This window comes from Hyperolius riggenbachi, chromosome 5 (assembly GCF_040937935.1).
Source record: "Hyperolius riggenbachi isolate aHypRig1 chromosome 5, aHypRig1.pri, whole genome shotgun sequence".
Lineage (NCBI taxonomy): Eukaryota > Metazoa > Chordata > Amphibia > Anura > Hyperoliidae > Hyperolius > Hyperolius riggenbachi.
The window spans coordinates 176,263,173-176,287,257 of record NC_090650.1 but is presented as its reverse complement, the minus strand read 5'-3'; the positions used below and the strand labels follow the sequence as shown (position 1 = coordinate 176,287,257).

General features: G+C 44.5%; 1 protein-coding gene and 1 long non-coding RNA gene across 15 annotated transcripts in view; one reads left to right on the top strand and one right to left on the bottom strand.

Annotated features, from left to right (window-relative positions):
- CTNND2 (catenin delta 2) overlaps window positions 1-24,085 on the top strand; it is a 2,713,436-nt gene that overhangs the window by 1,177,489 nt on the left and 1,511,862 nt on the right. For all 14 annotated transcript variants that reach the window (XR_011020838.1, XR_011020837.1, XM_068236432.1 and 11 more), the window contains one exon: window positions 5,423-5,636. Coding sequence is in view for 12 of the 14 variants with exons in the window: in XM_068236432.1 (XP_068092533.1) it covers window positions 5,423-5,636 (214 nt within the window). In the remaining 2 variants the exon portion in view is untranslated. The remainder of the gene's footprint in view (window positions 1-5,422; window positions 5,637-24,085) is intronic.
- Window positions 5,400-24,085, bottom strand: part of LOC137518500 (uncharacterized) — a 226,095-nt gene continuing 207,409 nt past the window's right edge. Inside the window, exons 3-4 of the long non-coding RNA XR_011020840.1 lie at window positions 11,632-11,741; window positions 5,400-5,496 (exon numbers count right to left, since the gene is read on the bottom strand). This is a non-coding gene — a long non-coding RNA (uncharacterized lncRNA). The remainder of the gene's footprint in view (window positions 5,497-11,631; window positions 11,742-24,085) is intronic.

Sequence of the window (24,085 nt, the reverse complement as noted above, 5' to 3'; positions counted from 1 at the left end):
TCCTAGATTCCTACTTTTCAGCTTCACTAGCGTGCTCAAGTAACCAGCAGAATGCATAAAGCAGATAGATGAGACCGTAGAAGCGCAGCAGTGCACAAAACCAGGTACCTGTAGCCAGCACCCACCCACCATCACTTTGCCTCCTTTCGTGACTGGTATGTGCAAAACCATTTTGTGATTGTTGCAAGACTGCACTTGTGCATTTTATACTTTTGTACTCATTGCATTTGTTTAGAAATCTGCTGCCAATCTCATAGCATTTGTGGGGAAATCTTCTACGAATCTGATTGCATTTTGTGGTCCGCCGGCCCTCCACCATGTGGTCTGGAAAAAAAAACGGCCCTCCATGCCTGCGAAGTTGGACAGCACACTGCTAAGGTCTTGTATATTTGGCCCCACCCATAACCACGCCCACATGCTGTTGTGATCGTCCTCTTTTTTGGAAATCAAAATATGGTCACCCTATTCTAACACATGGATATGTTTTGTTTTAAACCATTCCATTGTTGCCCTGGCTTTATGTTTAGGGTCGTTGTCCTGCTGTAAGGTGAACCTCTGCCCCAGTCTCAAGTCTTTTGCAGACTCCAAGAGGTTTTCTTCCAAGATTGCCCTGTATTTGGTTCCATCCATCTTCCCATCAACTCTGACCAGCTTCCCTGTCCCTGCTTAAGAGAAGCACCCCCAGAGCATGATGCTGCCACCACCATATTTGACAGTGGGGATGGTGTGTTCAGAGTGATGTGCAGTGTTAGTTTTCCGCCACACATAGTGTTTTGCATTTTGGCCAAAAAGTTCCATTTTGGTCTCATCTGACCAGAGCACCTTCTTCCACATGTTTGCTGTGTCCCCCACATGGCTTGTGGCAAACTGCAAACGGGACTTCTTATGCTTTTCTGTTAACAATGGCTTTCTTCTTGCCACTCTTCCATAAAGGCCAACTTTGTGCAGTGCATGACTAATAGTTGTCCTATAGACAGATTCCCCCACCTGAGCTGTAGGTCTCTGCAGCTCGTCCAGAGTCACCACGGGCCTCTTGACTGCATTTCTGATCAGCGCTCTCCTTGTTCGGCCTGTGAGTTTAGGTGGATGGCCTTGTCTTGGTAGGTTTACAGTTGTGCCATACTCCTTCCATTTCTGAATGATCGCTAGAACAGTGCTCCGTGGGATGTTCAAGGCTTTGGAAATCTTTTTGTAGCCTAAGCCTGCTTTAAATTTCTCAATAACTTTATCCCTGACCTGTCTGGTGTGTTCTTTGGACTTCATGGTGTTGTTGCTCCCAATATTCTCTTAGACAACCTCTGAGGCCCTCACAGAGCAGCTGTATTTGTACTGACATTAGATTACACACAGGTGCACTCTATTTAGTCATTAACACTCATCAGGCAATGTCTATGGGAAACTGATTGCACTCAGACCAAAGGGGGCTGAGTAATTACACACACCACACTTTCCAGTTATTTATTTGTAAAAAATGTTTGGAATCATGTATGATCTTTGTTCCACTTCTCATGTGTACACCACTTTTTATTGGTCTTTCACGTGGAATTCCAATAAAATTGATTCATGTTTGTGGCAGTAATATGACAAAATGTGGAAAACTTCAAGGGGGCCGAATACTTTTGCAAACCACTGTATATCTATATCTATATCTATATATATATATATATATATATATATATATATATATATATATATATATATATATACACACACGGGTCCATCTCAAAAAATTAGCATATTGTGATAAAGTTCATTATGTTCTGTAATGTACTGATAAACATTAGACTTTCATATATTTTAGATTCATTACACACAACTGAAGTAGTTCAAGCCTTTTATTGTTTTAATATTGATGATTTTGGCATACAGCTCATGAAAACCCAAAATTCCTATCTCAAAAAATTAGCATATCCTGAAAAGGTTCTCTAAACGAGCTATTAACCTAATCATCTGAATCAACTAATTAACTCTAAACACCTGCAAAAGATTCCTGAGGCTTTTAAAAACTCCCAGCCTGGTTCATTACTCAAAACCGCAATCATGGGTAAGACTGCCGACCTGACTGCTGTCCAGAAGGCCATCATTGACACCCTCAAGCAAGAGGGTAAGACACAGAAAGAAATTTCTGAACGAATAGGCTGTTCCCAGAGTGCTGTATCAAGGCACCTCAGTGGGAAGTCTGTGGGAAGGAAAAAGTGTGGCAGAAAACGCTGCACAACGAGAAGAGGTGACCGGACCCTGAGGAAGATTGTGGAGAAGGACCGATTCCAGACCTTGGGGGACCTGCGGAAGCAGTGGACTGAGTCTGGAGTAGAAACATCCAGAGCCACCGTGTACAGGCGTGTGCAGGAAATGGGCAACAGGTGCCGCAGAAGCGCCTGACCTAGGCTACAGAGAAGCAGCACTGGACTGTTGCTCAGTGGTCCAAAGTACTTTTTTCGGATGAAAGCAACTTTTGCATGTCATTCGGAAATCAAGGTGCCAGAGTATGGAGGAAGACTGGGGAGAGGGAAATGCCAAAATGCCTGAAGTCCAGTGTCAACTACCCACAGTCAGTGAGGGTCTGGGGTGCCATGTCAGCCACTGGTGTTGGTCCACTGTGTTTTATCAAGGGCAGGGTCAATGCAGCTTGCTATCAGGAGATTTTGGAGCACTTCATGCTTCCATCTGCTGAAAAGCTTTATGGAGATGAAGATTTCATTTTTCAGCACGACCTTGCACCTGCTCACAGTGCCAAAACCACTGGTAAATGGTTTACTGACCATGGTATTACTGTGCTCAATTGGCCTGCCAACTCTCCTGACCTGAACCCCATAGAGAATCTGTGGGATATTGTGAAGAGAAAGTTGAGAGACACAAGACCCAACACTCTGGATGAGCTTAAAGTGAACCTAAAGGCATAAAAAAAATGAGATGAACTCACCTGGGGCTTCCCTCAGCCCCCTGCAGCCGATCGGTGCCCTCGCAGCTCCGCTCCGATGCCTCTGGACCCGCCGGCGACGACTTCTGGTTTCGCCGTCACCAGCCGACAGGCATGGGAACGCGAGTGATTGTTCGCGTTCACAGCCTGTATATCACCCCCTATGCTGCTATTGCGGCCAGGGGCCTTCTTTTGTTTTAAAAACACTTTTCTTTTATTGGTAGGATGAAATATGCTAATTTTTTTGAGATAGGAATTTGGGGTTTTCATGAGCTGTATGCCAAAATCATCAATATTAAAACAATAAAAGGCTTGAACTACTTCAGTTGTGTGTAATGAATCTAAAATATATGAAAGTCTAATGTTTATCAGTACATTACAGAAAATAATGAACTTTATCACAATATGCAAATGTTTTGAGAGGGACCTGTATATACACACGTACATACTGTGTGTTGTAACATTGTCAGTCAACAGGAATAGTGTCTGAAGAAGGTTATTAGCCAAAAGCATACTCTTTTATTTTTTAGTTAGCCAGTAAATGGTATCATCCTTATTCAAAACTCCCTGCTGTTTCAGAGTACAATGTGACATTAACCACTTGCCGACCGCACACTCATACCGGGCGTCGGCAAAGTGGCAGCTGCAGGACCAGCGACGCAGTTCTGCGTCGCCGGCTGCAGGCTAATTAATCAGGAAGCAGCCGCTTCCTGTCAATTCACGGCGGGGGGCTCCGTGAATAGCCTGCGGGCCGCTGATCGCGGCTTGCAGGCTAAATGTAAACACAAGCGGAAATAATCCGCTTTGTTTACATTCGTACAACGCTGCTAACAGTAGCAGCGTTGTACCAGATCAGCGATCCCCGGCCAATCAGCGCCCAGGGATCGCTGTCACATAACAGGCAGGAGCCTGTTAGAGGCTGCACAGGACAGATGCGTTCCTGTGCAGCCTCGGATCTCCGGGTAAGGGAGGGAGGAGAGGGAGGGGGGAATTTCACCGCGGAGGGGGGCTTTGAGGTGCCCCCCCCCCCCCCCGCAACACCCAGGCAGGCAGGAGCGATCAGACCCCCCAGCACATCATCCCCCTAGTGGGGAAAAAAGGGGGGCGATCTGGTCGCTCTGCCTGCACCCTGATCTGTGCTGGGGGCTGCACAGCCCACCCAGCACAGATCAGCTAAAACAGCGCTGGTCCTTAAGGGGGGGGGGGGTAAAGGGTGGGTCATCAAGTGGTTAAACTGATTGAGTTTCAGTGAAAAACTGGAAAAATTAAATCTTGTGAGCGGTAGTGTATGATGTTTTTGCTGATCTGTATCAATCCATCTCGTGCTGTTAAAGTCTGACGTTCATGACATACGAGCCTATCTTTCCTCAAACTTGGCACAGTTGGTCACTGTGTGACTGGGATTAATATTTGGGAATGTGGGTGGAGCCTACAACAGCCAATCAAAATTTACTGATTCATTTTCAAGGGGATAATTTAAATTGACGCCATTCTTACACTGTTAATGGCAGAGACCTCAAACTTGCTACAGTCAGTCATTGGGTGAGGCCTGAGAGACACTGAGAGTGCTGTCTGAGTGCTTTTCTGACCATCAGCACTGTCTGAGCGTTTAACAAAAAAAAAACAACTCCCATTCACTTGCATTAAAATCATGGTAAAATTGCTGTGAATGCAATTTTTTGGAAAAAAATTCTGTGATTTTACTGCAATTTTGCCACAATTTTAATGCAAGTCGATGGGCGTCTTTTAAAAAAAAAATGCTCAGACAGCACTGATGGTCAGAAAAGCGCTCAGAGAGTGCCCACAGTGTGTCTCAGGCCTGACTGGGGTTCAAATCCGATAAAGGGAGCAGAACCACAAACAGCCAATCAAATTTATTTGATAAACTGCTTCAATTCCGACATTATTGATGCCAAGGAACCCAAAACTCACAAACTTGCCACCAAATTTTTTTACAAGGAAAAATTTAAACTGCAGCCGTTATTACAGTGTTAATGGCAGGGTTCTCAAACTTGGCACTGTTGGTCACTGGGTGACTGGGATTAATATTCAGGAAAGTGGCCTACAACAGCTAATCAAAATTCACCTATAGATTTTCAAGGAGAATATTTAAATTGCTGCCATTCTTACACTGTTAATGTCAGAGGCCTCGGTCTGTTACAGTCAGTCATTGGGTGCTGGGGTTCAGATTAAAAGAGGGCAGAGTCACAAACAGCTAATCAGATGTGTTTGCTTGATTTCAATGAGAAAATTTAAACTGCTTCCATTCTCACATTATTGATGTGGAGGACCCCAGAGCTCACAAACTTAGTCATTGAGTGACTGTGTGTCAAGGTTAGAAGAAGTGGCCAGACCCAACAACAACCAAATACATACCCAAGCTAGTGTAGAATAAAACATGACATGTATTTATTGTTTTCGTCTGAATGTACTAAATTCATGAATTATACACACCACACATTCTGTGTTACTGATAACAATTAAATTTATTATTCATTTTAGATAAGAAGACAAGGTGGCATTCAGCTTTTAGTAGACCTGCTAGATCATCGGATGACAGATGTTCATCGAAGTGCCTGTGGAGCATTAAGGAACTTAGTTTATGGAAAAGCAAATGATGACAATAAGATTACGCTTAAAAACTGTGGTGGTATTCCAGCATTAGTACGTCTGCTTCGCAAAAGTACAGACCTGGAAATCAGAGAACTTGTAACAGGTTTGCAAAATCATTTATTTTAAAAAGGTCTAATTTACAGTATTGGTATGGCAATTCTACTTACAGGGCATCAGGAAAGTATTCACAGCACATAACTTTTTCCACATTTTGATATGTTACAGCCTTATTCCAAAATTAAATAAATTCATTTGTTTCTTAGAATTGTACACACTTTTAAACAAAACTAAAGGAGCAAAAGACCCCTGAACAGGGTGACTTCCACAGACATGTTAACTTTATGTACACAAAAAAAGTATCCATCTAGGCAAATTATAAAGCAAATGCCAATGCCAGACAAATTATAAATTATAAAGCAATAGAATAAATCACCATAGGCTTAAAATTCGAATTCAAATTCAAACTTTATTCAGGAACGTATCCCTATACACACCATAAAACCAATTAAAAACCATAAAATTCACAAGAGGATTGTTGTCTCTACAAACTGTATAATATGCAATTATAATAGATCTATAGGAGAGAGTGGGTATTATTCCAAATGCATGGCTGCCAATCAATAAATAAACCCTCCTTCAATTACATAATGTGAATAAGCCATATAGCAAACAGGAACAAGATTGCTTTCAATAGACATAAACTAGTAAATAAGCAACGTACACAATGTTCTCTTACCCAGTCCTGCAACTCCTGTAATTTGGCATATTGAGTGGTGTTGGATAACTGTCTCTGTGCCTCCTAGATGTAGTCACTGGTGTTCATGATGACTATGGCACCTCCTTTATCCGCTGGTTTACTAATAATGTCCTTATTCTCTTTAAAGTGGATCCAAGATGAACTTTTACTGATTGCATAATTGTGTTCCTTTCATATAGTTTATAGGGCATTCCTCAAGCCAAATATTTTTTGTTTTGTTTTAATACTGTAGTTCCCTATAAACTAAACAAGCCTCGCACACAGCTTCTCCAGAGTGCATTGGCAATTTAAGCCTTAGTAGCAAGGGCTTATAGGAGCTCATTCTGGGCAGGAGGAGAAGGAGGTTACTAGCCAGAGAATTTCAGAGGAAGAGGGGAAAGGGAGAAGGAGTGGGGAGTGAAGTTTTCACAGGCTGAAGGCTGGAGATGCTATCAGCTTGCCTGTGTGCAATGTCACAAACAGAACATGGCCACTCTCATTGTATCACAGGAATAAATAATCATAAACTGTTGAAGCTGTTTGCAGCTAGATTTACTGTGTAAACTCTCTAAACTTTAGATAAGATATATAAACAAGTTACTTGTCATAGTTAGTTTTTCATCTCGGATCCACTTTAAGGGATCTGATGGCCTGTCGCTTTTGTGGTGTTATATTCTGAGCCACAACAAAACGGAACATCACCCTGCCGACACAAAAGGCGTGAGACCTGCAGACACATTTACTCCACTGACAGGTTAACGATACCAGGTTCACAACATGAGTACAGAGTACAAGGCACAGTTTCCTGTGAATCCACCAATCTGGTATACTGTATCTGATCATGTTTGCTAAATGCCCCAATGTTATTTACGTGGGAGAAACTGGACAAAATCTGTGCAAGCGTATGAACGAACACAGGCACACTATTAACAATCCAGAATCTGGACTCTCATTTGTTACACACCTTCGTTCCAACGGACACAGCATGAATGATCAAAAGATAGATTAAAGGGGAACTTCAGCCTAAACAAACATACTGTCATTAAGTTACATTAGTTATGTTAATTAGAATAGATAGGTAAAATAATCTTTTACCCACCCTGTTTTAAAAGAACAGGCAAATGTTTGTGATTCATGGGGGCTGCCATCTTTGTCATGGGGGCAGCCATCTTTTTGGTTGAAAGGAGGTGACAGGGAGCATGAGACACAGTTCCAACTGTCCAGTGTCCTGATAACCCCTCCCAGTTACGCGCACTAGGCTTCAAATGTCAAATTCAAAATGTAAAAAAAAAAAAATTGCACCAAAACAGCAGAACGAGAACAACAACATCAGAAATCCCATCATGCTTTGCACAGCAGAAGGGGAAAACTGCCCGGGCAGTTTTCTTCTGTGCAGCTAAAAATGAGGCTTGTATAAGAGAAACAAAGTTCTGATGCTGTGAAACTGTTAAAGAAACACAAAGCCTTTTCAGTGCTGCTGAGTCGATTTTTAGTCTGGATGTTCACTTTAATAGCAGAAACAAAATGTATAAATTGGTTCAAAGCTGTGGACAAAGGCTTGAATAAGGACAAAATCTTTTTATACTGGTATGAGGCCAAGGGTATTTAATGCCATAACTCTTTCTCAGCCTATATAGCTAAACTTGGGAACTCAGAATTTACGATGCCTCTGTGACAGTCTGACTCCCAATTCTGTGAGTGTTGTGTAAACAAAGGGCCATATCCTATTCAAGGTGATAAGTAGCTTGCAGATGCGAGCTACTTATCACCTTGCCATCGCGCGAGGATTACCGGCAAATCCTATTGCCCATATCCTTCGCGCAATTGCCGTTTGTTAGGAAGCATTATTCATTCGAAAGCCTGAGCGATGCTCCCTTTTACCGGGCAATGGGAAGTGAAGTTTACACTGTGGTGCTGTCCTTCAGCACCACGGCCTTACTCCCCACACATGCACAAACGCCGAACATCCGCTGCTATCTTCCGCCGCAACATCTGGGGGTTTTCTTTAATAAGGAGACCCCCAGAGTTCTCTGTCGGGTCGTCGCACACTTTAGAAGCCCCCCACGTAGCTCTGCCAGGCACCCCTGTCATTATACATACTGCCGCTGATCACTCGACGCCTCTCGACGCAAAATTTGTTGCGTAATTACAGTGTATCTAACACTGTAATTACTGTCCACATAGGAGCCCAAGCAAAGCATCTTTGAATCTGCAGCCAGGGCTCCCCATTGGTCCGCTGTCTGAACCAATAAAATGGCTCAGACAGCGGACCAATGGGGATCCCCGGCTGCAGATTCAAAGATGCTTTGCCCGGGCTCCTATGCGGACAGTCATTACAGTGTTAGATACACTGTAATTACGCAACGGATTTTGCGGCGAGAGGCGTCGGGTGATAGGCGGCAGTATGTATAATTACAGGGGTGCCTGGCAGAGTTACGTGGAGGCTTCTAAAACTTATTAAAGGAGACCCCCAGATGCTGCGGCGGCGACGTGCGTTAGCTGGTTCAGACCTGCTTTTTGCAGGTCTAAGCTAACGCTCATGTCTGCCGGGAAGCATCGCTTCCCGGAGGCATGCAAAAGATAACTGGATACTGTGTTAAGAACTCGCTGGGCGATTATATTGCCCAAGCGATAAAGACAAAAGAAATACAGAGAGCCCAATATAGTGTAGTATGCAAAACAAGGGGTTGGACATGAAAAGTATATAATGTATATACTCACAGACGTGGGTTACCTCCTAGATAACCACTGTATAGGCAGGCGAGGAGATTAGACCTGTCCTCACTCAGGATTAAAAGATGAATATACTCCAAAACAAATAGTGCAACGCGTTTCACGGGTATGTTCCCGCTTCCTCAGGCAATAAACAGATAGGAGTACACAGTATAGTCTCAAGGTCACGAATAGCACCTCTGTGATCACAGAGGCGCTATTCGTGACCTTGAGACTATACTGTGTACTCCTATCTGTTTATTGCCTGAGGAAGCGGGAACATACCCATGAAACGCGTTGCACTGTTTGTTTTGGAGTATATTAATAAACCTGTTGTCATAAAACTGATGGTATCTTGTCTGCTTCGGGGAGGCGAGTCCACCACCACCTCCTGAGGGATTTTAAGCCTTTTAGAACGTTTTATCCTGCTGGCGCCTCTGTTCACTCTTACAATATTGCCCAAGCGAGTTCTTTTCCACCTGGGGGGGGTCTAAAGTTTAATAAGATTAGGCGATGCCCCCATTGCCTAAGTTAAGAACTCGCCAGTGCTTAGCGCTGGAGAGTTCAGCAATAGAATATGGCCCAAAGAGTCAGCTAACAATCTCTCACCCATTTAGATGTTCTGTTTCACTTAAGGCATCATAATGACACATATTTATGCTTGAAAAAAATCTATGTACAGTATCCCCTTTTGATGTTGCAAGTACCGTATTTTTCGGCATATAAGACGCACCTAAGTTTGGAGGGGAAAAAAAAAAATACCGTATATACTCGCAAGCAAGCCGAATTTTTGACCCCCAAAAGTAGGCAAAAAGTTGGGGGTCGGCTTGCTTGCGAGTCTCGTTTTGAAAGGCCGCCTCCCCCCCTGCCCCGTGTCCGCCGCTGCTATTATTAGCTTACTGTGCGGCTTCCGCTATTCCCCTCTCCGTCTCCCGGCATGTAAATAGCTCACAGCAGCTCGCTCCACGGCGGCTGCTGTGTGATGACAGGAAGCTGGAGGCAGAGTGGTTTCCATAGTAACGGCGATACACATCGCCGTTACAGGAAACCGCTCTGCATCCAGCTTCCTGTCATCACACAGCAGCTTCCGTGGAGGGAGCTGCTGTGAACTATCTACATACCGGGAGACGGAGAGGGGAATAGAGGAAGCCGCACAGTAAGCTAATAGCAGCGGCGGCCGCGGGGGGGGGGGGGGGGGGGAGTTTGGTGAGGCGAGGGCACTATACTAGGGCACTAAACTGGCTATACCGAGCACTATACTAGCTATACTTGGGCACTAAACTAGCTATACCGAGCACTATACTAGCTATACTTGGGCACTAAACTAGCTATACCGAGCACTATGCTAGCTATACTTGGGCACTAAACTAGCTATACCGAGCACTATACTACCTATGCTGAGCACTATACTAGCTATACTGAGCACTATACTAGCTATACTGGGCACTATACTAGCTATACTGGGGCACTATACTAGCTATACCGAGCACTATACTAGCTATACTGGGGCACTATACTAGCTATACCGAGCACTATACTAGCTATACTGGGGCACTATACTAGCTATACCGAGCACTATACTACCTATACTGTGCACTATACTAGCTATACTGAGCACTATACTAGCTATACTGGGCACTATACTAGCTATACCTGGCACTATACTACCTATACCGAGCACTATACTAGCTATACTGGGCACTATACTAGCTATACCGGGCACTATACTAGCTATACTGGGGCACTATACTACCTATACTGTGCACTATACTAGCTTTACTGGGCACTATACTAGCTATACCGGGCACTTCACTAGCTATACTGGGCACTATAGTAGCTATACTGGGCACTATACTAGCTATACCGAGCACTATACTAGCTATACTGGGGCACTATACTAGCTATACCGAGCACTATACTAGCTATACTGGGGCACTTTACTAGCTATACCGAGCACTATACTACCTATACTGTGCACTATACTAGCTATACCGGGCACTATACTAGCTATACCGGGCACTTCACTAGCTATACTGGGCACTACCTACCCATACTGGCCACTATACTAACTATACTGGGACACACTGAGGGGGATCACACGGCCAGCATTTCCTACCCCTGGCTTATATGAGGGTCAATTATTTTTTCCTGGTTTTTCAGGAAAAAGTTGGGGGGTCGGCTTATATACGGGTCGGCTTGCTTGTGAGTATATAGGGTAACTAAACCTAGGTGCGTCTGCAAGGCAGGGGCATCTTATGGACCTTTCACCTCCTAAAACTGTCTCTAACCTACTCTATCTACACTACACTATCCCCTGCTGCCCTACCAACTAAGCTACATAGCAATTCACTACACAACACTGCACTAACACTACACTTCACTACACTATCCTGCACTAACACACCACACCACTTCAATACACTTCACTACACTATTACTGCACTACCACAACACACCACTTAAATACACTTCACTATACTATCCTGCACTAACACAACACACCACTTCAATACACTTCACTACACTATCCTGCACTAACACAACACACCACTTCAATACATTTCACAACACTATCCTGCACTAACATAACACACCACTTCAATTCACTTCACTACACTATACTAACACTACAACACCATCAATACTACACCTGATCCTGCCGCGGCGCTCCTTTCCCCCTTCTCTCCAGCTGCGATCCTCTTTTCCCTCTGGAAGTCAAGTTCGGTGAAGCTGCTGCCGCCTCTGGGTCCTCTGTTCCTTCTGTGATGAAAATAAAGATAGGTACATCAGCGGCATGTTACCGATAGTTTATGCGCATCGCAATCCCCTTCCATGCACCTCACGGAAAGCCGCCCCCTGCCGCTACACGCTGGGTCCTTCTCGCTGGCCGCCTCCTTCCCCCTCTTCACTGCACGTGCGCCGCGTCATGCATGACGTCAGCATGCATGACCCAGCGGCGGTAGCAGCTTCAGCGAACTTGACTTCCAGAGGGAGAAGAGGATTGTAGCTGGAGAGAAGGGGGAAAGGAGCGCCGCGGCAGGACAGGTAAGAGCTTCCCTGCGCACCCTGCACCCATTTTTTTGTATCTTTGGCATATAAGACGCACCCACTTTTCCCCCCCTGTTTGGGGAAAGAAAAAGTGCGCCTTATATGCCGAAAAATACGGTATATAGCTGTCTATTCCATCAGTTTGTAAGCAAACAGGATTGAAGCCCGACGAAGGCTATACAGCCGAAAGCTTGCTTACTCTTATTTTTTCAAGTTAGCCAAAAAATGGTATCCTGATTCAAAACTTCCTACTTTTTCTTTTGAAAACTCCATCCTATTATTCACTGTTTGAATGTACACCTTTGTGAAATAAAATATATACTGTAAGTAAACCACAGTCTCAAAGATAAGAAGGGGATAAGTCCCCACATAACTAGAGTGCCACAAGAAACCGTGTCCATTATTAAAAATTTGAAACCACTCTCCAACAACCATCAAACAAAGTGCCAGTGCTAGAAGCCAAAGACACAAGAGACTGTTTGCCGTACTCACCACAGCAAAAAGTAACATGTAAAAGAGAAAGACCTATAGTCCAGAATACCATCACCACCTGCATGCAGTCTAATATACTCACAATTCATAGGTACCCAATTGGGGGTTTGGATAAGAAGTTCTAAAATCAATATTATTATTATTGATTTATAAAGTGCCAACATATTTCGTGGCGCTGTACAAAGTGAGAAACAAACAAACATATAAAGCAAAACAGAGAAAAACAAAGAGAGAAGGGAAAAATGAATTAAATAGATGAATAGTTAGTTCATTGTGGGAGAAAACTTCCACAACCATTTTCCTCATCGAGCCCTGCTGGACTCTGAGTGCTTGTTCACACTACAAGAGCTTTTATAAACGTTTTGTGATTTTAAAAGCTCTTGCTATTGTTATCCGATGTGTGTGTTCACACTGGGGCAATGTGATTTTGTAAAAATCCCCCATAGCATTGCACTAGCAAGAGCTTTTCAAATTCAAATCACTAGTTCTTAAAAAGCTCTTGTAGTGTGAATCAGCCGTTACTCTGCAAAGATTGAATCCACCTCATCTCAGCCTTCAATAGTTTGGTGGTGATGTTACCCGGCGGATTCTCTGCTTATTCTGTTCTAGCCCACAAAAACGCCATCCAGACAAGGAATTTTTATGAGCATAAGAGGCACGTGCTGCTACAGTTGCAATTGTCTTCCCTCGTTCTATATCTCTTTTTGCTAATTTGACTGTAGACACATGCTTTTGTAATCTTAATTTTAACCAAACCCCCAATTGGGTACCTAGCAATTGTGAGCATATTGGACTATCTTTGGTTATGTTGGACTGCATGTAGGTGCTAATGGTATTCTGGACTACAGGTCTTTCTCTCTTATATGTTACTTTTGCTGTGGTGAGTACGGCAAACAATCTGTTGTGTGTTTGGCTTCTAGCACTGGCACTTTGATGGTTGTTGGAGAGTGGTTTCAAGTTTTTTTTTAATAATGGACACAGTTTTTTGTGGCGCTCTAGTTATGTGGGGACTTATCCCCTTCTTTTCTTTGAGACTGTGATTTACTTACAGGGAATAATAGGATCTTTCAGAAGAAAAAGGAATCAAAACGAGCATTTTTTTGCACAATTTTGAAAAATTGCACTTTTTATTAAAGGGACTCCGAGCAGTGCAGAAACTATGGAAAGATGCACATCATTTTAAAGCTCTCTTTCTCCTCTTTCCAATGATATATAAACCACCACCCTACGTCTTTTAGTTTTCGCTATTTTCGCGATTGAAATTGCCGCGACCGCGATTTCGATCGCGAAAATAGAGAAAACTAAAAGGCGTAGGGCAAAGATTTAGGTGTCGTCAGAAAGAGGAGAAAGAGAGCTTTAAAATGATATCCATCAAGCCATAGTTATATTGTATTACACAGGACGACACTTTCCCCAGTGTCAGCAGCTCCATTCTGCTGAATGCAGCTGCTGACTTTGACAAAAAGTCGCCCTGTGTAATACAATATAACTATGGCTTGATGGATATCATTTTAAAGCTCTCTTTCTCCTCTTTCTGATGACACCTAAATCTTCGCCCTACGCCTTTTAGTTTTCTCTATTTTCGCGATCGAAATCGCGGCCGCGGCAATTTCAATTGCGAAAATAGCGAAAACTAAAAGGCGTAGGGTGGCGGTTTATATATCATTGGAAAAAGGAGAAAGAGAGCTTTAAAATGATGTGCATCTTTCCATAGTTTCTGCACTGCTCGGAGTCCCTTTAATGCACTGCACTTTACTCAATAAAATATGTTAAGAGATACACATATGTATTTTCACAAATTTATAATTAATAGCACAAGTATAATCTATATGATTATATTATATCATATATGTATGTATTTTATTTATATTATTATTTATTCAATGTATAACTAAATCATCTTAGATCACATGTGTCAAACTCTGGCCCGCGGGCTAAATTTGGCCCACAGCGCCAGAAAACTTAGCCCACTGCTACTTTTTAAATTAACATTAGCTGTGGCCTGCGGCGCTTTCAAAGCTGGCCCGCAGCCACGCTAGAGGGTCCACCCCGTCCCACCCATCATCCTCGCCTGAGTTGATAGAGCGTTGCTACGCTCTATCACTCACCTGCTCCGCCTCCCGACTTGCTCTGCCACCTGTCACCTCCCGATGATGGCCCATCTCACTCCCTCCTCTCTTCACCGTGGGCCGTTGTCCTCTCTGGTGCGGTGGGTGGTGGCAGTTCTGCACACCAGCGTGACCCCCGCACTGGAGAGCTGTGTATCCCTGGCAGCTGAGGCGCATATACAGGAAGTTCCTGTATACGCGTGCCAGCAGGCAGGGACACACAGTTCTTCTGTATCATTCTCCAGTGCGGGGCTCACGCTGGTGTGCAGAATGCAGAACTGCCACCACCCACCGCATCGGTGAGTGCAACAGCCAGCGAGCTATTACTGGGTCACCTACCTCCCTATACATGGGCACCTACTTTTTGCCTGTCTACCTACAGTGAGGTACCTACCTATAGCCTAGCTACCTATACTGAGACACCTACCTATAGCCTGGCTCTCTATACTGGGATACCTACCTATTGCCTGGCTACCTATACTGGCACACCTACTATTGCCTGGCTACCTATATTGGCACACCTACCTATTGCCTGGCTAGTGGCTACCTATGCTGAGGCACGTACCTATTGCTTGGCTACCTATACTAGGGCACTTACCTATTGCTTGGCTACTTATACTGAGGTACCTACCTATGCCTAGCTACCTATACTGAGGCACCTACCTATGCCTAGCTACCTATACTGAGGCACCTACCTATGCCTAGCTACCTATACTAAGGCACCTACCTATGCCCGGCTACCTATGCTGAGGCACCTACCTATTGCCTAGCTATCTATACTGAGGCACCTACCTATTGCCTAGCTACTTACACTGGCACACCTACCTATTGCCTGCCTATCTATACTGGCACACCTACCTATTGCCTGGCTACCTATACAGAGGCGCCTACCTACCTATACTGAGGCACCTACCTATGCCTAGCTACCTATACTGGGACACCTACCTACTGCCTATCTACCTATACTGAGGCACCTACTTATGCCTAGCTACCTATATTGGGGCACCTATGTCTGGATAACTATACTGGGGCACCTGCTATGCTTAGCTACCTATTCTGGGGCTCCTATGCCTGGCTACCTACACTGGTGGCACATACCTGGCTAACCTTTACTCTGGGCAGCTATGCCTGGTTAACCTAACAAATTTTTTTGCACCACAGTTATAACATGCGGTGCAAATTGTGTGGTGTTGTGTGATCACAAATGGTAGGGAGGGGGGGGAGGGAGTATAAATATGGCTGTCGGCCCTCGACCTGGTTTAAGTTTTAACTTTCGTCCCTCTGTCTTTTTGAGTTTGACACCCGTCTTAGATGCACCTCCATGCAGTCGCCCGACCCAAATGAATATAAAAACATGGATTCTTACCACTAGATAGTGTTGGGAGCCTGGGTATATGTACTGTATTCCTATTCCTACTATTCCTATATGCCATCCTTAATGTTGTTTCAAATAATTTCTTCTAATTAGCCAATAGATAACAATAAGATTATGGTAATCGCAATGACGGACTGTGTGTGTGTCTTGACTCTGCTAATACTTTTTTACTCTTGCTGTATAAAATATATGTGATTGTATATAATTGTTTTCTAAGGCATCCAAATTGATGATTAACTTAATATAATACTTGAAATGTATTGATTTATTGTTTTTTGCTAAAAGTGCTTTCAATCAACTTTATTGTTCTCTCCCCTGGCCTGCAATCACAACACTTTGCATAATCCCACAAATTGATAATAGAGAGGGAGGCGCAGCCACGGATGAGCGTCGTTGATGATGTGGCCGCACACATTCATGCTCAGTGTTCTTCCCAGAATTGTTTTCCAGCCGGGTGGCATGAAAAATCAGCCAGGTGGGGATGGTCATGCTGATTGCCACTAGGTGGGTTATCGCCAACGTGCCCCCCCCCCCCCATAAAATTGACAGGCTAGGTTCCGTACTGGAATCTCTTAAAGGGATATTTAATTGAAGAAAAATTAGGCTAGTTATTTACCCAGGGCTTCTTCTAGCCCCTTAAAGTCCTCCTGCTGCCCTCATCGCCATTCCACGCTGCTCTGTTCCTTAGCCTCGCACCAACGCGATCATGCTGCCGTGGCCAGGAGCATTTTGCCTATGCACAGTAGCGATTTTTCGTTACCCCGAAGTGCAGAACGCTGCCGGTCACGGGAATGTGATGAGGAGGAGGCGAATGACACGTTGTGGCCATGCATGCAGCATTCAAAGGGGAATCACAGAGGTACAAAGCAGCAGCGCGGAATGACTGCAAGGCATTAGAACAATTTAAGAGGCTGGAAGAAGCCCCAGGTAAGTAGCTGGCCATTTTCTTTTAACAGGTAAAGTGTCTTTAAAGTTCTAACCACCCTTCTGCTGATTTGACAATGAAACTAGCAGCTTTTCCTATATACATGGGTGGTCCCAGTATGGGAAAGAGGATTTCTGGGCCATAGCATATTGATAAGCAGGCAGCTTATCAATATCATGCTATGGCACCAGATATCCCCTCTTATACCACCCATGTATATAGGAAACATGGGAAAAAATCTTAGTAGTTTCATTTTCAAACCTGGCTGCTGGTTGTAACAACACTCAGTTACAAGGGATATTGCTGGCTATGTGGCTGTCAAGGGGCCAGGGTACCTCACTAATCACTCTTTATGTCTGCCTGCCTTTGCCCTGTATGAGTCCGTGGCTGTCAGTACAGCGTCTCACTCTCCCCCCTCAGACCAGTCTAGTCTGGCAAGAATCAGAGACCAGGTGACACAGTCACGGGACAGGATAATCAGGGGGTGAAAGGGTTAAGCATCTTGAAGTTTTAGCTGGCGGGAGGGTCTGCGTTAGATACCCCCCTCCTCCATTAGCAGAAGTCGGTGAAACTCACAAATACACAACGGCTGGCAGCAGGATGAATACGGTGAGAGGAGGAGGAGAGCTTCTGGCTAAACATTCCACAGAGAACTGAGCCGCGCTTCCTCTCTGATCTCCTGCTCAGCTAAGCTGTGTGTGATCTCAGCTGCATTCCCCGCCCCTCCATACAACTGCCGGGAGCTGAGGAGGAGGGCGGAGGCAGTGTCCCTGAGTGACAGCGGCTGGCTGCAATGATACAACCGCGCTGCTCACTAATGAGCGACACAGAACGGGATAATTTCACCCCGGCACTCAGAGAAGATCAGCCGGGCGCTCAGAGGAGATCAGCCGGGCGGCCCGCCCTGGTAAATGGCCCTGGGGAGAACACTGATGCTGCAGGTATGCAGAAGTTAGATTAGCGTCATTGGAAGATTGCTGGCAAGCGGAAGTTAGATTAGATGAGGCGGGCAGTTCGCGTACTTAAGAGGGAACAATATTTCCCTTACTCTATCTTCTGGAGAAGTGACAGGTTGTCACGTAACGCATAAAGGGACGCAGGAGGATAGGAGCCCCCACATGCAGTAGTTGCAGGACTGGGTAGGAGAACATTGTGTACATTGCTTATTTGCTAGTTTGTGTCTATTGGAAGCAATCTTGCTCCTTTTTGCTATATAGCTTATCCACTGTGAGGCTTGGTGGTGTATTCTCCACAGTCAGCATGCAACGCATGAGCTGACATGGAGGAGGTACACACACTAGCACAAGGAAACAGGCTATCCCTAGTATAGTGGAGGGGAGGACTGACTCCAATAGGAGATTGTGGCGCACAGAGCCGGTGCAGATCTGACAGCCACAAACAATGCTTTCGTTATAACGTCTCAGCGCAAAGTAGCGCTGAGCGCATAAACCAGAACTGAGGAGATCAGGACAGGTAGACAGAATGAACGCTTGCTAGCTAGCGGCTACTTAGCGACAGCAAGCGTCCAAAACCAGACAGACTGGAATGAGGCAGCCAATGCGATGCGGTGATGGCGTGCCTCACAAAGACAGGACAGGACAGTCAGAAAATAGCAGGATTAAGATAGATGAACGTAACACAGATAAATATACAATAAGTATGTTTTCCTAGCGTATTACAATTACAGCTATCAATGAAACTATTTGTAACGTCTGACTAACATATGTATATATCGGCAATGAACCGATATATGACATAAGCAGGAACGCTGACTAGGAATGGAGTAACACAGGGAACAGGACTCAGAAGGATTCGCTATCTCTTCGCAGAGATGAACGCAATCCACAAACGGTAACAGAACAGGATTCAGAAGGATTCGTTATCTCTTCGCAGAGATGAACGCAATCCACAAACAGTAACAGAACAGGATTCAGAAGGATTCGTTATCTCTTCGCAGAGATGAACGCAATCCACAAACAGAACCAGGAGCAGGGTAACTACCTCAGCACGGGTGGTCACGGTACGCGCAACCTACCAAAACGTGCTGGAAAGCTGACTAACTGCACACAGGATATAAACAGTTCGTGTACGTATACATCAGCGACACTGATGTATTAACGTAACACAAATACAAGAAAAATAATAAACGTGCTGGTATGCATATATATTGGCAATGAACCAATATATGATGCAAAGACCAGCAAAGTATCTTTATAACAAGAAACACGATCGGGGGCTAAAGCGACAGCAAGACAGGCTTAAGCTGAAGCTATGAAAACCCAAGGAAACCCTGCAGGAAGCAGATCTTTATACTGAGGTCATCCAATGGGAGCAGACATGCAGATTCCCACACAGGTGAATGATAATCAGTCACAAGCTGACAGCAGGGAAAGACAGACAAAGCTATGCAGCTTGCATGGAAATAGATCAGAACTGCCTGAGCTGCAGCACTACTACTTCCAGTAATAGCTGCTGCAGCAGCGATCATTACAGTACCCCCGCCTTTAAAAGCGGATTCCAGACGCTTTTCAAAACTGAAATTCCCAACAAAACAGTCTGACTGATAATTCATGATGACCGGGACAGCCCGGCAAGACCGAACTCCAGAATCAGTCCCCACAAGACTGGACCCATCAGAACCAGAACCTACAGAACCATGCCCATCAGTACTACAAGCCCCAGTGTGACACCCATCAGAACCATGATTTCCAGAAGAAAGCCCTCCGAAACTCCCTGAGCGATACCCACCGCCTTCCAGGAACCGTTCAGAAACGCCAAAGCCTTTGCAATGCCCACCGGTACTGTCTTTACCAACACAAAACCCACTGTTGAACCAGTCCAAGGCACCAGGACAAGTTTTCTCAGAGACCTCCCAGAACACCTTGAAGCTCCAAAGAGATCCCCATAGGTCAGAATGCCCCTTAGGCTCACATGGAGAACTATCAAGAACCCCTATGGAACCTAGGGCAATTCCCAAGTCAGGGCCACAAGGACAAACATCAATATCAGGGCTTTCAGGGACCAGAACCATCTCTGGGCATGCAGGCAGACTGGCAACATCAGAACGTGTTCCCACTAAGGAAGCATCAGAGCACGCTAACACCTTAGACACACTTGGGCATTCTGGCACACAAAGAACATCTGGGCACACCGGCACAAGAGAAACCTCTGGGCATGTCAAGGAACTGTGAGCCTCAGGGTCAGCCAAGACAGGACCAAAACCAGGACTGGCCAAAAAAAAATCATCATGACTAAACTTCGCAACTACTGGACTTTTACACGAGAATGCTGGATCAGACTTAGATGTCGCTGATTCCAGCAAAGTCAGTAACAAATCAGATTCAGGGGCACTAACAAGACAGGACAAATCTTCTGATGTATGCACTGAACCAGATAGGGACTCCACAACTACCTCTGGACTGGGCAGAGACTCATTTAATACACTGGATTGGAGCTCATGAGGCGCTGCAGAACAAGTCAGTATTGCAGCAGCCCCCACTGGACTAGGCAAAACTGAGGAATTCCCTGGACAGGAAGGGGACTCTGGAACCTCTGCCACAGCGGCCAGAGAACCAGAATCTTTCAGGATACAGGGCTGGGTTTCAGGAACACTCATCAGACCGGACTGAAATTCTGAGATTTCTATTATTTTGACCAGAGAATCAGAATTATCCATGTTACAGGGCAAGACTTCTGAAACATTCAGAGGACAGGGCTGGAGTTCCTCGGCTGTTACAACACTGGAGAGGGACTCAACATTGGTTAAATCAGACTGTGTACAGGGCAAGGTATCTGACACACTTGCTGACGAGGACAATATTTCAATGGCTTCTGCTTTGCTGGGCAGAAATTCATCAAGTTTTATTAGAGCAGACTGTAATTCCAAAACAGCTGCTAGACAAGTGAATATTACTGCAACACCAACTGAGGTAAGCAGTGCTTCAGCCTCCTCTGCTAGAGGGTTTAAAGTATCCAAAGTACTGGGTGAAGCATAAGACTCTGCGACCACAGCTTCACTGGACAGGATCACTGAACAGTCCATATTGCAGGGCAAAACCATGGAAGCACCTGCTGGACAGCATAATGATTCTGTGACCTGAGTTTCATTGGAGAGATCTACTGCACAATTCATGGTACAGGGCAAATTTATTGGAAAATTTTCTGAACAAGGTAATAATTCTGCGATTTCAGGTTCACATAGCAGATGCTCTGAGCTATTCACGAAACTAGAGCGAGGTGTAGAAACAGGAAGATCAAGACACAATGTTTGCGCATCTGAATCACCATTCATTTGTAAAATTGGAAAATTCAGATGCTGGGGTTCTGAGTTTACTAGACAGGATTGCTGGGACTCGGAAACTGATGTAGTGCATCTATTGGCATCTGCTGGATCAGACAGGAGTTGAACTTTATTAACACAGGTAATTTCTGCAGAAGTGTTTGCAGAGACAGGCAAGATTTTTCTGGTGTCTGTTTCACTAAACAAAGAGTCATGAGTACTGGCTAGGCTGGACTCGGAAGTCAGCAGGACCTCTGGATTCTCTGCTGAGAAATTTGCGCAGGGCAAGGTTAAGAATGTATCAGTGGCTTCTGTTTTACTGGGAAGTAACACTGAGTTATCCATGGTACAGGGTGGAATTGCAGGAACTTCAATTTCACACAAAAAGAGCTCCGAATCACCTGCTGAATCAGCCAAAGGTGCTGAAGCAGGCGGGTCAGAACGCCAAATTTGCGAATTCGGAGTCACATAAAAATCATCCAAAATCAGTTCCCACACATCAATCAAGGGAGCCACACAGTCATACCTACACACACCAGCCTCTATTAGGTTATAGGCTGACTTAATGCATGCGTTCAATACCATTTCACTTTTTGCACTGTAAAATTGACAAAATGAACTTGAATCATTCTTCCATTCACAGACCAGGGCTTCCATCTCTCCCCTCTCGAATGGAGGATCCCATGCATACTTAACAGCGAAACATTTAGGCTGATCACAGTCTGCAGATATGATTGTGGCAGGCACATGTATAGGGTTAATTAGCAGGTGATTGGCAGATTCCTTATTCTTAAGAATCTCCAATACCTGTAGCAAGTGTTGAACTGTAGTGTATGCAAACTTCCCTTGGTTCACAAATAAGTTGATTTGTTCAATACTCTGTAATATCTCATCATAATCATACTCAGATAATTCTTTTAAACAAAAATCTTTATTTTCCCTAGCCAGGGAGGAAAGTTCATTAGTAGTTTCATAAGTCCATTTAACTCCCCTGAAAGACAATTGCATTTCATTATCTGTTAATGGCAGAATCTCATTATAGGTCTCAGTCGCTAAGGATAACGATTCTGCAGATTGGACACGTTTCTTAGAACGTTTGCGTTTTGCCTTTGACCTTGCGGTTTTTGGTGATTTATTCAAAGCTGCAGGAAAATTATCAGTAACACTTTCTGCTTGCTGCTCATTCTTGCAAGCAATTGAAGGAGCAGCTGATTGGCCTGCTGCCAGGAGTTCATTAAGAGGAAAAGGAAATGGATCTATGCGCAACCAGTTATGGATCACAAACGCTAGAAATTCCAGCGGTCTATCTTTCAAATCGGAATGATTGAGAACATCAAATGCCCACTGGAATAATTCCCCTTTAAACAAAATATAACTTAGTTGGAGTGCCCAGGTTGAAACAGGAGTCGCTTAGTGATCAGGATTGGTCAGGAACCTGGCACATTCAGAGAAAAACTCATTTTCTGTTTCAGAGCTAAGTTCTTCAAATTTCTTAAAGGAACAGGAACCATAATTAACAGTGTCATACTTTCTGGGAATCCCCCCCCACAATGGGGATTGGTAATGGGGTTTTCATAATGTGAGGCTTGGTGGTGTATTCTCCACAGTCAGCATGCAACGCATGAGCTGACATGGAGGAGGTACACACACTAGCACAAGGAAACAGGCTATCCCTAGTATAGTGGAGGGGAGGACTGACTCCAATAGGAGATTGTGGCGCACAGAGCCGGTGCAGATCTGACAGCCACAAACAATGCTTTCGTTATAACGTCTCAGCGCAAAGTAGCGCTGAGCGCATAAACCAGAACTGAGGAGATCAGGACAGGTAGACAGAATGAACGCTTGCTAGCTAGCGGCTACTTAGCGACAGCAAGCGTCCAAAACCAGACAGACTGGAATGAGGCAGCCAATGCGATGCGGCGATGGCGTGCCTCACAAAGACAGGACAGGACAGTCAGAAAATAGCAGGATTAAGATAGATGAACGTAACACAGATAAATATACAATAAGTATGTTTTCCTAGCGTATTACAATTACAGCTATCAATGAAACTATTTGTAACGTCTGACTAACATATGTATATATCGGCAATGAACCGATATATGACATAAGCAGGAACGCTGACTAGGAATGGAGTAACACAGGGAACAGGACTCAGAAGGATTCGCTATCTCTTCGCAGAGATGAACGCAATCCACAAACAGTAACAGAACAGGATTCAGAAGGATTCGTTATCTCTTCGCAGAGATGAACGCAATCCACAAACAGTAACAGAACAGGATTCAGAAGGATTCGTTATCTCTTCGCAGAGATGAACGCAATCCACAAACAGAACCAGGAGCAGGGTAACTACCTCAGCACGGGTGGTCACGGTACGCGCAACCTACCAAAACGTGCTGGAAAGCTGACTAACTGCACACAGGATATAAACAGTTCGTGTACGTATACATCAGCGACACTGATGTATTAACGTAACACAAATACAAGAAAAATAATAAACGTGCTGGTATGCATATATATTGGCAATGAACCAATATATGATGCAAAGACCAGCAAAGTATCTTTATAAAAAGAACACAATCGGGGGCTAAAGCGACAGCAAGACAGGCTTAAGCTGAAGCTATGAAAACCCAAGGAAACCCTGCAGGAAGCAGATCTTTATACTGAGGTCATCCAATGGGAGCAGACATGCAGATTCCCACACAGGTGAATGATAATCAGTCACAAGCTGACAGCAGGGAAAGACAGACAAAGCTATGCAGCTTGCATGGAAATAGATCAGAACTGCCTGAGCTGCAGCACTACTACTTCCAGTAATAGCTGCTGCAGCAGCGATCATTACATCCACTTTATGTGATTGAAGGATTGATTGGCAGC